We start from the raw sequence: 13,377 nt of genomic DNA, 5'->3' as shown, positions 1-13,377 counted from the left end.
TGTTGTTATTTTGTGGTTGTTTTTGTTTGTTTGTTTTGAGACAGGATCTCATTATGTAGCTCGAGTTGGTCTAGAACTCACTATGTAGAACAAGTTGTCCTTGAATCACAGAAATCTGCCTGCCCCTGCCTCTTGAGTTAAGTTTTGTTTTTAAATTTGTATGTATGTATGTATGTATGTATGTATGTATGTATGTATGTATGTGTATGTGTGTTTGGGTGAATATATGTGTGCCATGTATGTGCAGTACCCTGAAGAGACCTGAAGAGGGCATCAGATCTCAAGTACCTGGAATTCCATGCAGAACCTCGGTCCTCTGCAAGAACAGTGGGTTCTCCTAACCACTGAGCCATTTCTCCACTCATGGAGACTCAACTTTTGAGTCTCCCCTGGCTTCTCTTTTTTTTTTTTAATATTTATTTATTTATTATGTATACAATATTCTGTCTGTATGCCTGAAGGCCAGAAGAGGGCGCCAGACCTCTTTACAGATGGTTGTGAGCCACCATGTGGTTGCTGGGAATTGAACTCATGACCTTTGGAAGAGCAGGCAATGCTCTTAACCACTGAGCCATCTCTCCAGCCCCCCTCCCCTGGCTTCTTAAATGTACTTTTTTGTTTGTTTGCTTTTGAGGTTTTTTACTTTGTATCATTTTATTTAGTTAAGATCTAGCCAAGCAACTGGTGGCACACACCTTTAATCCCAGCACTGGGGAGGCCGAGGCAGGTGGATTTCTGTGAGTTCAAGGCCAGCCTGGTCTACAGAGTGAGTTTCATAACAGTCAGAGCTACATAATGAGACCTTCTCTCTCTCTCTCTCTCTCTCACACACACACACACACTTATCTGGCTCTCCTGACGTACCTTTTGTAAGCCACTTTAAGTCCTTTTGGGGAGAAGGTAAAATTTGTTTCCCTGCATCGATCCCCATGTCTCTGCTTAAGAAACTATAATTGAACCAACACTGATGGAGGCGGGCCAGCTTTCTCAGTGTGACTCGGAAGGTGCAGCACTCCTCCTCTCCTGCCGTTCAGACGGCCGGCCGAGCCTGAGCACACAATCTCTATGGAGCTGCTGGGCCACCACGTGGCCAGCCTCTGTACTCGCTCAAATGACTTGTCTCTCTCTCTCCCTCTTAAGCTCACACCTATGAATCTATAATAAACTTCTTTTTAAAACTCAGAGAGAGAGAGAGACTGTGGGTGCAGCTCATGTGGGAGGGTGCCTGCCTACCATACAAAGCATGGGTTCAATTCCCAGTACTGCAGAAACTGAGCAAGGTCATGCTTGTCTGTAATCCCAGCACTGGGAGGTGGACGCTGGAGAATCAGAAAATCCAAGGTCATTCTTGGTTACACAGTAAGTTTGAAGACAATCTGAGCTAGATAATACCATGTTTCTTAAATAAAAGGCGTGGGGGATGGCCTGCTATAACAAGTGCTACCCCCATGGTTCTCTTGCCTGCAGCAGACTCCAGCATCTCTTGCCTGAGTAGCTATGGCTGGCCTTGATCTTACCTGGGAGCCAAGGTTAGCCTCTACTTCAAACCATCCTGCCTCGACTGAGGGCTACGATCATGGGTGGGCACTACCATGCCCTAATTTCAACTGGTATTTTGAGGCAGAGACTCACATAGCCCAGGATGACCTGGAGTTCACTGTGTACCTGAGGCTAGCCTGAATCATGACCCTTCTGCCTTGGGATGACAGGCATGAGCCACACACTCAGCTCAAACACTTATTAAAGGAAGAAAAAGAAATCTTTCTGAAGAAAGCAGTGGTCTTAGTTTTAGCGGTTTTTATTGTTGTTGTTGTTTGTTTTTTAATGCTTAAAATTCAGAACAAACCAAGAAGATATTCAGTGTGTCCTCAGAAAATCTGGAGAAGGGGGCTGGAGAGATGGCTCAGCATTTAAGAGAACTGACTGCTCTTCCAGGGGTCCTGAGTTCAATTCCCAGCAACTACATGGTGGCTCACAACCATCTATAATGAGATATGGTGCCCTCTTTTGGCCTGCAGGCATACATGGAAGGAATGTTGTATACATAATAAATAAATAAATAAATAAATCTTTAAAAAAAAAGAAAAGAAGAAAATCTGGAGAAAACCCATGAAGAGGAAGTACTTGCAGGAGGCCCTCGTGGTAGCCACGATTCGATTCAGAGGCTTGCTTGACAGTTTTTCCTCCGTGGGCTACAGATGCTCAGTGACCAAGAGCATGCTGCACTTCCAGAGGACCCGGATGCAGGTCCTAGTCCCCCATCACAGATGTGGGACTACAGCTTCAGAGTTTCCCACAGTCTCCCTGGAACCCGTACTCACGTACACCCTCCCCACCATAATTCAAAAAAAATTTTTTTTTTGAGACAGGGTTTCTTTGTGTAGCCCTGACTGTCCTGGAATACCCTGTGTAGAGCAGGCTGGCCCTGAACTCACAGCGATCCACCTGACTCTGCCTCCTGAGTGCTGGGATTAAAGATGTGTACCACCACCCAGCCAAAATAAATCTTTGAAGTATTTTCCATACTAGGTTTTCATGTCCACCCAGCCTAGCCAGTTCAGAGAGTTCCAGGTTCAGTGAGAGACCCTGCTTTAGAAACATAAGGTGGGGGCTGGAGAGATGGCTCAGCAGCTAAGAGCACTGACTGCTCTTCCAGAGGTCCTGAGTTCAATTCCCAGTAACCACATGGTGGCTCACAACCATCTGTAATGAGGTCTGGTGCCCTCTTCTGGCCTGCAGGCGTACATGCAGACAGAACACTGCATACTAATTAATAAATAAATCTTTAAAATAATAATAATAAAGGCCGGGCGATGGTGGCGCACACCTTTAATCCCAGCACTCGGGAGGCAGAGGCAGGCGGATCTCTGTGAGTTCGAGACCAGCCTGGTCTACAGAGCTAGTTCCAGGACAGGCTCCAAAGCCACAGAGAAACCCTGTCTCGAAAAACAAAAAAAACAAAAAAACAAATAATAATAATAATAAAAAGAAACATAAGGTAGAATGCCTGGCATGATGGGGCATACCTGTAATCCTAGTTCTTTGGAGGCAGAGGCAGGTGAATCTCCGTGAGTTCATGGGCAGCCTGGCCTATATAGTGAGACCCAACCAAAACCACCACCTACGGTGAAGAGAAAACACCTGACATGAGTCTCTGCTTCCACACACATGCACATGTGCAGACACACATACACATGCATGTACACGCACACGCATGTACGTACACCCTTACACATTGTGATTCAGCCTTTTTGTGAATCTCAAGAACTGTCCATGCTTTTCTTCATAGCTGAACCTTTTCTGCCGTATGTGCTTTTCAGATAACATGACCGTCATTCCTAACCAAGTCTATCAGCCTCTGGGTCGCTGCCCTTGTGACTTGACAGCCAAGGCCTGTGACATTCGCTGCTGCTGTGACCGAGTGAGTTCTTTCTGTTTGCCCGGCTATCTGAGGGCATTTGGGACAACAGTCGCCCCTAGCAGCTTTGGATAGGTGACAACAGAGATTATATTTCATTTTACAAATCATTGTTTTTTTTTTATTTCTAAAGATTTATTTATTTTTATGTGCATTGGTGTTTTGCCTGTGTTTATATCTGTGTGAGGGTGTCAGGCCCCCTGGAACTGGGGTTACAGCTTGTGAGCTGCCATGTGGCTGCTGGGAATTGAACATGGTTCCTCTGGAAGAGCAAACAGTGCTCTCAACCCCTGAGCCATCTCTCTAACCCTGTTTTTTGTTTTTGTTGTTGTTGGTGTGTTTGTTTGCTTGTTTTTTCAGATAGGGTCCTGTGCAGCCCAAGCTGGCAGAGGGAGTAGCCTTGAACTCTTGATCCTCCTGCCTCTATCTCCAACCAGAAAACTGTTTGAACTGAGTATTTTCTCTTCTAGTATTGTTTGTGCACTTTGTGGAGGAAAGAGAAAAGAATATGTCTTTGGACAAAGTCACATTTGGAAAGCTATATGATTTTACTACATTTGTTTTCAGCATATGGTGTGGTGTGGTGTGTTTGTGGGCATTATAGAGGCTTATCCTACAGTGCACATGTGAAGGTCAGGGAACAACTTGAGGTTCCAGAATCAAGCCTAAGTTGTCACCTTTGGCAGTAAACAGCTTTGCATGCTGAGTCACATGGCAAACACACACACCCTCCTCTGTGTGTGTGTGTGTGTGTGTGTGTGTGTGTGTGTGAGACAGTGTCTCACTGTGTAGCCTCAGATTCTTAAGACAGTCCACCTTCCTCAGCTTCCCTGAGTGCCAAGTTTGTAGGCACAAACCTTGACACCTGTTCTTTCTATCTATCTATCTATCTATCTATCTATCTATCTATCTATCTATCTATCTATCTATCTATCTCTTTTTCTTTCACCTGCCTCCTCTGAGTGCTGGAATTAAAGGTGTGCACCACCACTGTCCAGCTCCATACCTGCCTGGTTTCTAATACATATCATAAAATGTTAAATTTGAGAGAAATGAGAAGAATGTTTGTTAGTACCCATGGTGTCCCAATTTTGCACAAATAAGAATGCATGTGGTTTTTTTTTGTTTGTTTGTTTGCTTCTCCCCCTGGGAAAATGCAGTGTTTTGGTGTTTTTGTTCATTTGCTTTGATTCTCACTGTATAATGTTGGTTAGTCTGTAACTAGCTCTGTAGTCCAGGCTGGCCTCGAACTCACAGTTATCCCCCTGCCCCTGTCTCCTGAGTGCTGGGATTAAAGGCATGCGCCACCACCGCCCGGCACTTAGTTGTTTTGCGATAGGGTCTCATGTAGCTGCGGATAACCTTAACTCCTGATTCTCTTCTGCTTTCACCTTCCAAGTACTAAAATGACAGATGTTTGATACCATGCCAAGTAAAACAACCCTTTACCCCGCCCCCAGCGATATGTAATGTCACCCTCCCCCGGATATGTGATATCTAATTTTGATCTTTTGAGAGGTAAACACACACCAGGGAACACATCACCATAGCGCTGGGGAGGTGGAGGCAGGAGGGTCAGGGGCTACAGTTCAGCAGCAGCAACTTCAGATTATAGGGTGGCCTGGGGTACACGAGACCCTCAAACAAAAGAAATGGCTGTCAGAAAAACCTGTCCGCGGTGTCTTTGTGTTAGAGTGACATGCACTGTGTGTCACTATGGTCCACCGCCATCGGTGTATTTCCATAATCAGGTGGCAGGTGACACATGGCACTGTCAGGCTGTACCCAGCCTGTCACTAACAGTGATGTGACCTCCTTCACTCCCTGCCCTGGGAGCTGGTTGTATTGTATATTCTATTAGCTGCTACTGTTAGGATTTACCACTCTACTAGCAAGTGTGGTACCACACTCCGGTGAGCCTCGCTCCGGGGAGGTTAAACCTGAGAATCGTCATGAACGTGAAGCTGGCCTGGTCTGCATAGTGAGGCTCTCTCATGACAGAAGAGCAGGGCCAAATGTGGTGGTGCCCATGTATGCACAGGCATGCATGTAGGCAAAACACCCACACACAAAAAATAAGCATTATTTTTTAAAAAAATTCCCAGTCTGCATAGTTAGTCCTAGTCAGAGCTTCTCAGTGAGACCCTGCCTCTAAATAACTAAGAAACCAAAAGGCAATAGTGGACAGAACATGGTGCTCATACTTAACCCCAGCACACGGGAGGCAGAGGCAGGGGGATCTCTGTGACTGTGAGGCCAGCTTGGTCTACCCAGTGAGTTCCAGCCAGAGAGCCCTTGTCTCAGATGATAAGTAGACACACACCAAACATATTTGTGTCAATGATGTCTTCAGATGGCCCCAACTTATATTTTATGCACAATGTTAATTTTGAGTTTGAGGTCCTGGGATTGAATGTAGGCCTCACACGTCCGAGGATCCCACTGGGTAATGCACCCAGCTCTTCTCTGTTCCTTTTTAAAATTTGAGACAGAGTCTTGCTAAGTTGCCGAGGCTGGTCTTGAGCTTTTGATCCTCCTTCCTCAAATTCCTGAGTAGCTAAGATTATACACCTGGCTCTTATTCTTTTTTGGTGTGAGTGTGGTTTTTTGAGAAAGGGTTTCTCTGTAATAGCCGTGGCTGTCCTGGACCTTGCTCTGTAGCCCAAGCTAGTCTCCAGCTCACAGAGTTCTACCTGCCTCTGCCTCTCAAATTCCGGTATTAAAGACGTGTGCCACTACCACCTGGCTTGAGGCTTATTCCTTTGAAGGCTGGAAGTTTCTACCTGGGACTTCACTAGGGAGTTGACTAAGGAACTGTGTGTGTGTGTGTTGTTGTTGTTGCTCATGAATGCACACATTTGTAGAAGCCCGAGGACAACCTTGGATGTTATGCCTTAGGATCGTGCATCCTTCTATGGAGGTCCTTGAAGTTGAACTCAGGTCCTTGTGCTTGTGTGGCAAGCATTTTTACTGACCGCGCCTCCTCCACATCCCCAAGGAGATCTTCTTGCACCGTCAGCACTTTGGGAGGAGATGGAGACGTATTGCTTTCTCAGCTACGGGGTTGCAGGCTGGTAGCATCAGAGAGCATGACGTCATGCTTGCTGCAAGCTGTGCCTAGTGTCACAGTGGGAGCGCATGCGCCCTCACTGCCCTTTCCTCTGTTTCCAAGGACTGCCAGCCAGAAGTAAAGGAGCTGTTCCAGCAGTCCTGCTTCTCCGGTGTGTTTGGAGGGGACGTCAACCCTCCCTCCGACCAGCGCTGTGCTGTGGGCACCACTCACGAGACCCCGGACTGGTTTCCTTTCCTGTGTGTGCAGTCACCCCCCTCCACCTCGCCTTTCCTCGGTTACTTCTATCATGGTGCCATGTGAGTAGCCGCTGCCTGTTTCTAGCACCACCAGGTTTCCTCCACTTCGCTTGGGTCACATTTCTTCTCAGTACCTTAAAAAAAGTCAGTGAGGCCATTTCTCCCAAAGTGTTAGAAAGAACTGAGAACCCAGCAGATGCAGCCAGCAGTTGGCAGTGACTTTCCAGCATGGAGGAAGGGTGCCAAGGGCCCAAAGGGCCTTGAACTTTCTGTGTGTTTTTTTTTTTTTTTTTTTTTGGTTTTTCGAGACAGGGTTTCTCTGTAGCTTTGGGGCCTGTCCTGGAACTAGCTCTTGTAGACCAGGCTGGTCTCGAACTCACAGAGATCCTCCTGCCTCTGCCTTCCGAGTGCTGGGATTAAAGGCGTGCGCCACCACCACCCGGCAAACTTTCTGTGTTTTATACTTCAATATCATGTTGAAATTGTTGTTGTGGTTGTTGCTGTTGTTATTTGGAGACAGGGTTTCTCAGTGTAGTCCTGAGATCCTCCTGCCTCCGCCTTGCGAGTGCTGGGATTACAGGCACATCCTGCTGTTGTCACTGCCACCCCCCCCAAAGAATTTATGACTATGATCTTTGTAAATAAAAAAAAAAAACGAAGAGCTGGGGTTGGTGTTGTATTCCTGAAACCACAGCAATCAGGAGGCAGAGACAGGAGGATCAGGAGTTCAAAGTCATTCTTGGCTATATAGAGAGTTTGAGGCCAGCCTGGGCTATATGAGACACATAGCAAAGCAGAGAGGAAGCATTACAGGGTGATTTGTTTCTTAGCAGATCATTGTTGAACTATTATCAATCATATTTTTATGGTGTTGGGGTGGAACCTCAGCCTATACATAGGCTAAGCAAACCCCTGCAGGCCTGTGGATAATCTCTCTTGCGGACTTGCAGTTCCCCCAGACGTGACCCCGCCTTTGAAGCCCATCTTCACCTTGACCTAAGGGACTTTGCTGATGCTGGCTACAAACAAGGAGATCCCATCATGACCACAATGGGGTATTTTACCGTCCCTCAGGTAACGCCTTCCATTTCCACATTTGGAGTCAAGTAGTGTCCGTCCTAAGCAGCTGGTCTTCTCCTGTGCATCAACTACTAATAGTCTCTAGACTGAACCGACTTTCTTAACCCCTCTTCACTGATCACAGGAAGAGTCTCTGTGGAGACGCCTCGGAGGCGGTGGTCAGTTTCCACCTCATCCCCTTTCATTGTTTCGTGGTTTTGTGTTGCTGGGGCTGGTACTAAGGGCCTTGCGTGTGCCAGTCAAGGGCTCCACCACCAGGCTACATCCCCAGCCGCAGCAATTTCTAAGAAGCTAGAAGTATGTGACTGTATAACATTTGGAATGTCAAAACATCCTTTCAGGTTAGAGAGTCTGACGTGAAATCTTGGTTTTTTTCTAACTCTGTCATCATTAGGAGACCATGCCCGTGGGAGGAAAACATAGGATTCATGACAGTTTATTATTTCTGTAAACCTTTTATGTTATTGAAGCTGTTGGGGGTCAGGAGGGGATGTTTAGCAGTAGAGTTTATGGTTATGCCTGGCCTTCCCGTCTCCCTCAAAATTCAGGCTGTGAGGCCAGGCGATGGTGGGACACGCCTTTAATCCCAGCACTCGGGAGGCAGAGGCAGGCGGATCTCTGTGAGTTCGAGACCAGCCTGGTCTACAGAGCTAGTTCCAGGACAGGCTCCAAAGCCACAGAGAAACCCTGTCTCGAAAAAACCAAAAAAAAAAAAAAAAAAAATTCAGGCTGTGATGAGAAGAACTGGGGTTGAATATAATCGTGACTTTTTAGTGGAAGGGCCAGGGACCTTCCCCGAGTGTATTAGAGAACACTTCTATGAGTAGTGGCTTCCAGATCTTGGCTCCCTAAAGTCGCGGTCACTTGAGTACTAACTGTTGATATCATCCAGCAATAGCAGTGGGCAGCAGAGAGCAACGTGGGGTAGAGTGGCATCGAAATAGGGTCTCATTGTAGCGTAGCCTGGTTCTGAATTTAGTGCAATCCTGCCTGGACCCCCCAAGTCCTGGGATTGCAGACTTAATTAAGCACCACGCTTGACAGAAAGAATGTTTTTAAGACAGGAAGAAGAAGTCGGTGTACCATATTGGTTCCTTGCCCCTAGGTCTCCCTGGCTGGACAGTGTCTGCAGGATGCTCCAGTGGCTTTCCTGAGGAATATTGATATTAAATGTACCATCAATCTGGAAGTGCACCGAGAACGAGATGGCACCGTCCCTGAGAATGTGAAGATTCGCACGGTGGGAGGTAGGCTGCCTTTGCGGTTAAAACAGTGTGTAAGCCTCTTGCTCTGCATCCATGATGGCTCCTCTGTTGGTTGAGGATGGTTTTTTCCACGAGAAAAGTTCCGTCTGACTGGACAGCACCCTGTACATGTGGTTGGTGTTTTCCTCTCTGCTCTGGGCACTGAGTCCCTTCCCCTCCTCAGGTCTCTATTGTGACTTAAGTCAGATCGCCATCCTGTGCACCCTACACACCTGAGGAGCCCCAGGCCTTTCAGTACCAGCAGAGGGAGCTGGCGTTTTCTGTGCAGTGAGCTACTGAGCTCTTGTCTGTCCCTGCTCTTCACATCGGCGCATCAGCGGGGCCATTGCTTTGCTGCTGGCTCCCCCTGAACAAAGGATGGAGACACACTGTGACTGCAGCCATGGGGAGGCGGGCTAGTCTGTGGGTCTCTACAGGCGGGCTCACGGGCTCTCAGCATCCAAGAGGAAGTTACAGTTGCTAGTCTCTGCACACACAGATGAACAGTTCCTAAACGCGCCTGCTCATTCTTCTTTGGAGCTGGCCCATATGAGTAATGGCTTTGCTAATTTCCTAGGGGCCAATTGGTCTCAGAGTCGAAGCTCATGTCAAAGTACACACTGACTCAGGATCTCATACACCCACACACACACCCCCGCCCCACTTCCTCTGCTGCTGCACTTTGCTCTGTGGCCTTCACATCTGACTTCTTTCACTTAGCATCATCTTTTTTTGTTTTTCAAGACAGAGTTTCTCTGTGTATCCCTGGCTGTCCTGGAACTCAGTCTGTAGAACAGGCTGACCTTGAACTTAGTGTGTGCCAACTTCTGCCTCTAGCGTGCTGGGATTGAAGGTGGGCACCACCACTGCACACCTTTACGTTAGCATCATCTTTTGAAAGCATATGTCTGTGCCACATGACTTATTTACTTTGTTTTAGGGCCAAGGAGGATTCTGCTGTGTGGCTCAGCCGCATTTCGTGACCGACAGATATCTTGGCTTGTTGCCACCTTTTTGTTTTATGACCAGTGCTGGAGCGAGCATCTGGAGACACAGTTTTGTGGGATATGAAGTGGGACAGTTTGAGGGACCTCAGACTCTCCCAAAGTGGCTGCACCACAAGTGCTGGTGCTGACTCTTCGTGGGTATAGTGAGCAGCTGGGACAGAGGGACCCCAGCCTCTGATGATGTAAGGCGGGAGGGGAGGACCTCAGTATCCTTTTTCTTTTTTTTTTTTTCTTCTTCTTCTTCTTCTTCTTCTTCTTCTTCTTCTTCTTCTTCTTCTTCTTCTTCTTCTTCTTCTTCTTCTTCTTCTTTTTTTTTTTTTTTGGAGGGGGGACTTGAGACAGCGTTTCTCTGTGTAGCCCTGGAGGTCCTGGAACTCACTCTGTAGACCAGGCTGGCCTCGAGCTCACAGAGATCCACCTGCCTTTGCTTCCAGCCAGTCTCCTCTTCCTTTTCCTTCTTGAGATAGTATAGCCTAGGGTGACCTTGAGCTTCTGAGCCTTCGTCCTGTGTATGCTGGGATTTCAGGCAAGTGTGTCACAGAGCCTGGCTCCTTGTTAGCTCGATAAACCCCTGTGAGTACGTGAGTGGCACCATGAGGGACCACACGTCTCTGTGAAAGTTAATTTGTTAGGGGAAATTCAATCACACTGTGAACCCCAAGTTTGCATTAGCGGTAATTAAATAAAATTAACCTTGGGTCAGGAGGCTCAGTTAGCAACTAGTTGACAGAAAGTGATCAGAAAGAATCAGAGGGCATCCAGAAGAGATAGAGAGACACACACCAGGAGTAGGAAGGATTTGGAGTGGTGCAGACTTTTTTTTGCAAAAAAAAAAAAGAAAAAAAAAAGAGTAAAAGGATGTGCTGTTTTGGAGAGATGCCAGCAAGGAGAGAAGGTTAGCCAGTTGCTACTGAGCTAGCAGGTTTTCACCCCAGCCTTTGAATCTCTAGTCTTATTTATAAATAGAGAGATAGAAGTTTAGTTAAAGCTACCTTAGTGGCAGTGGCAGAGTTGCAATTTCTGGCTGAAATAGCAGTAGATTAAGGTGCAGCCACTTGCCAAGTTAAAACACCATTGATTCTGTGTCTCTTTAGGTCTGGTCACACCAAGAGCAAGCTATGAGCAAGCCGCTGACCTGGACAAATGGATCTCCAGTCCAGGTACATAGTGTTACACGTTCATGCCACTTCTACAAAACACAGGTGCTGTTCCTTTTCTATTTTCTTTTCTTTTTGAGACAGGGTCTCACTCTGTGGCACTGGATGCCCTGGAACTCCCTATATAGACCAGGCTGGCCTGGAACTCACAGAGATCCACCTGCCTCTGCCTTCTGGGTGCTGGGATTAAAGGTGTGCGACACTATATCTGGGTTGTTGTTTTTGTTTTTTTCAAGACAGGGTTTCTCTGTGCCTTTGCTGTCCAGGAACTCACTCTGTAGACCAGATTCTCCTTGAATTCAGGGATCTGCCTGCCTCTGCCTCCTGAGTGCTGGGATTAGAGTTAGGTGCCACCGCTGCTCAGCATTTTTTAAAAACATTTGTTTATTTATTATGTATACAATATTCTGTCTGTGTGTATGCCTGCAGGCCAGCAGAGGGCACCAGATCCCATTACAGATGGCTGTGAGCCACCATGTGGTTGCTGGGAATTGAACTCAGGTCCTTTGGAAGAGCAGTCAATGTTCTTAACCTCTGAGCCATCTCTCCAGCCCCGCTCCCCAGCATTTTAACAAATTTTTAAAGATTGATTTTTATCTATGTGTCTGTGTGGTGTGTGCTAAGGCCAGAAGAGGGTATCAGATCTCCTGGAGCCTCACTTATGGCTGATTGATGTGAGTGCTAGAAAGCAAACTCTGGTCCTCTGTGAGAGCACACCTTTAAACCCAGCATTTGGCAGACTGAGGCTTGTAGATCACTATGCATTCAAAGCCAGCCTGTCAACATAGCAAGTTACAGGACAGCAAATATATATATATATTAGAGACTGTGTCTCAAAACAAACAAAACACAAAATCAGATGACGGGCCAGAGAGATGGTTCAGTGGGTAAAGGTGTTTGCAGCCACGCTTGAGGACCTGAGTTCAGGTCCTGGGACCTGTGTGGTGAAAGGCACCAACCAACTCCTGAAACTTGTCCTTTGACCTCCACTCGGGCACTGTGACAAGCCCCTGCATGTGTGTGTGTGTGTGTGTGGGACATGCAAGGGTGTGTGTGCACATGCAGGAACACACACTAATAAATAAAAATGTGAAGAAAGAAAGGATGGAAATGATTGAGGAAGATACACAGCACTGACCTCTGACCTCTACATACATCATGTAGAGGTCACACAGGAATGTTTACACATATGTAAACACACAAAGTAATTAAAAATTTAAAAATGGGGGTTGGAAAGATGACTCAGTGCTTAAGAGCATTGGCTGCTCTTGCAGAGGACCAGGTTCAGTTCCCAGCACCCACATGATGGCCCACATCTGTAACTTCAGTTGCAGGTGATTTGATGCCCTCTGCTGCCCTCCTGGGCACCAGTCACACTCCATGGTGCGTACACTTATATGTACATGCAAGCAAGACCCTCATGCACGTGAAATAAAAATAATACATACATCTTTAGGAAAGAATTGATGGAGGCTCAGCAGAGTTGGGGGACACTCCAGCAGAGTTTTGTTGCATGTTCTGCTTGTGTGGCTTCTGTGGACTCTGAGACCTCAGCTGCCACCTCACAGGCCTTGAGGAGATGTGTATCCGAGCCCTCGCCAGAGCTCAGGTTCTGAGGCCTTTGCATAAGTCACTCTTAGGTTGTTAATACTTGCGGACACAGCAGGGTCATTCTTGTCTGCTTTATTTTCTAATCTTCGTGTGTGTGTGTGTGTGTGTGTGTGTGTAAATCAGGACAAGTTCAGCTGTGTCTCCCCCTTATTTGAAAGAGGTATCTTGTTCTTTGATGCCAGTGCTGGGCTAGCACCAGAACTGAAGCTGGGCTCTCAGCTGGCTTTCTGTGGGTTCTGGGGATCCGAGCCTTCTCTCCAGCCCCCTTTCTTGCTTTTCCTGGTAGTTAAACTTTGCAGCCAGAGCAGCTGTGTGGTGTGCCTGATTCAGCAGCCCTTTGTTTTGAGTGAAGGTGTGGCCTGTGTTCCTTTCCAGTGGGTTATGACCTTGTTCCTGGCTGTGTGTTTGAAATTCATTCTTTCTAATAGCTTAATAGCTGCTAGGCCTCAGCTCTCTGCTCCCGGATGCCTGAGTGTCCCCAAGTGCAGAGCTCAGTACTGGGGACACAGGAATCACAGGAAACGAACAGAATCATTCAGGGAGCCCAGGTG

The 13,377-nt window shown here is 47.1% G+C and overlaps 1 protein-coding gene across 2 annotated transcripts in view; it reads left to right on the top strand.

Annotated features, from left to right (window-relative positions):
- Positions 1-13,377, top strand: part of Tctn2 (tectonic family member 2) — a 31,369-nt gene that overhangs the window by 4,554 nt on the left and 13,438 nt on the right. For both annotated transcript variants that reach the window (XM_075978721.1, XM_075978715.1), the window contains exons 5-9: positions 3,321-3,421; positions 6,591-6,787; positions 7,678-7,801; positions 8,913-9,054; positions 11,153-11,218. In XM_075978721.1, coding sequence (XP_075834836.1) covers positions 3,321-3,421; positions 6,591-6,787; positions 7,678-7,801; positions 8,913-9,054; positions 11,153-11,218 — 630 coding nt within the window. The remainder of the gene's footprint in view (positions 1-3,320; positions 3,422-6,590; positions 6,788-7,677; positions 7,802-8,912; positions 9,055-11,152; positions 11,219-13,377) is intronic.

Source organism: Microtus pennsylvanicus, chromosome 1 (genome assembly GCF_037038515.1).
Source record: "Microtus pennsylvanicus isolate mMicPen1 chromosome 1, mMicPen1.hap1, whole genome shotgun sequence".
Lineage (NCBI taxonomy): Eukaryota > Metazoa > Chordata > Mammalia > Rodentia > Cricetidae > Microtus > Microtus pennsylvanicus.
This window is presented reverse-complemented; position numbering and strand designations above follow the sequence as displayed.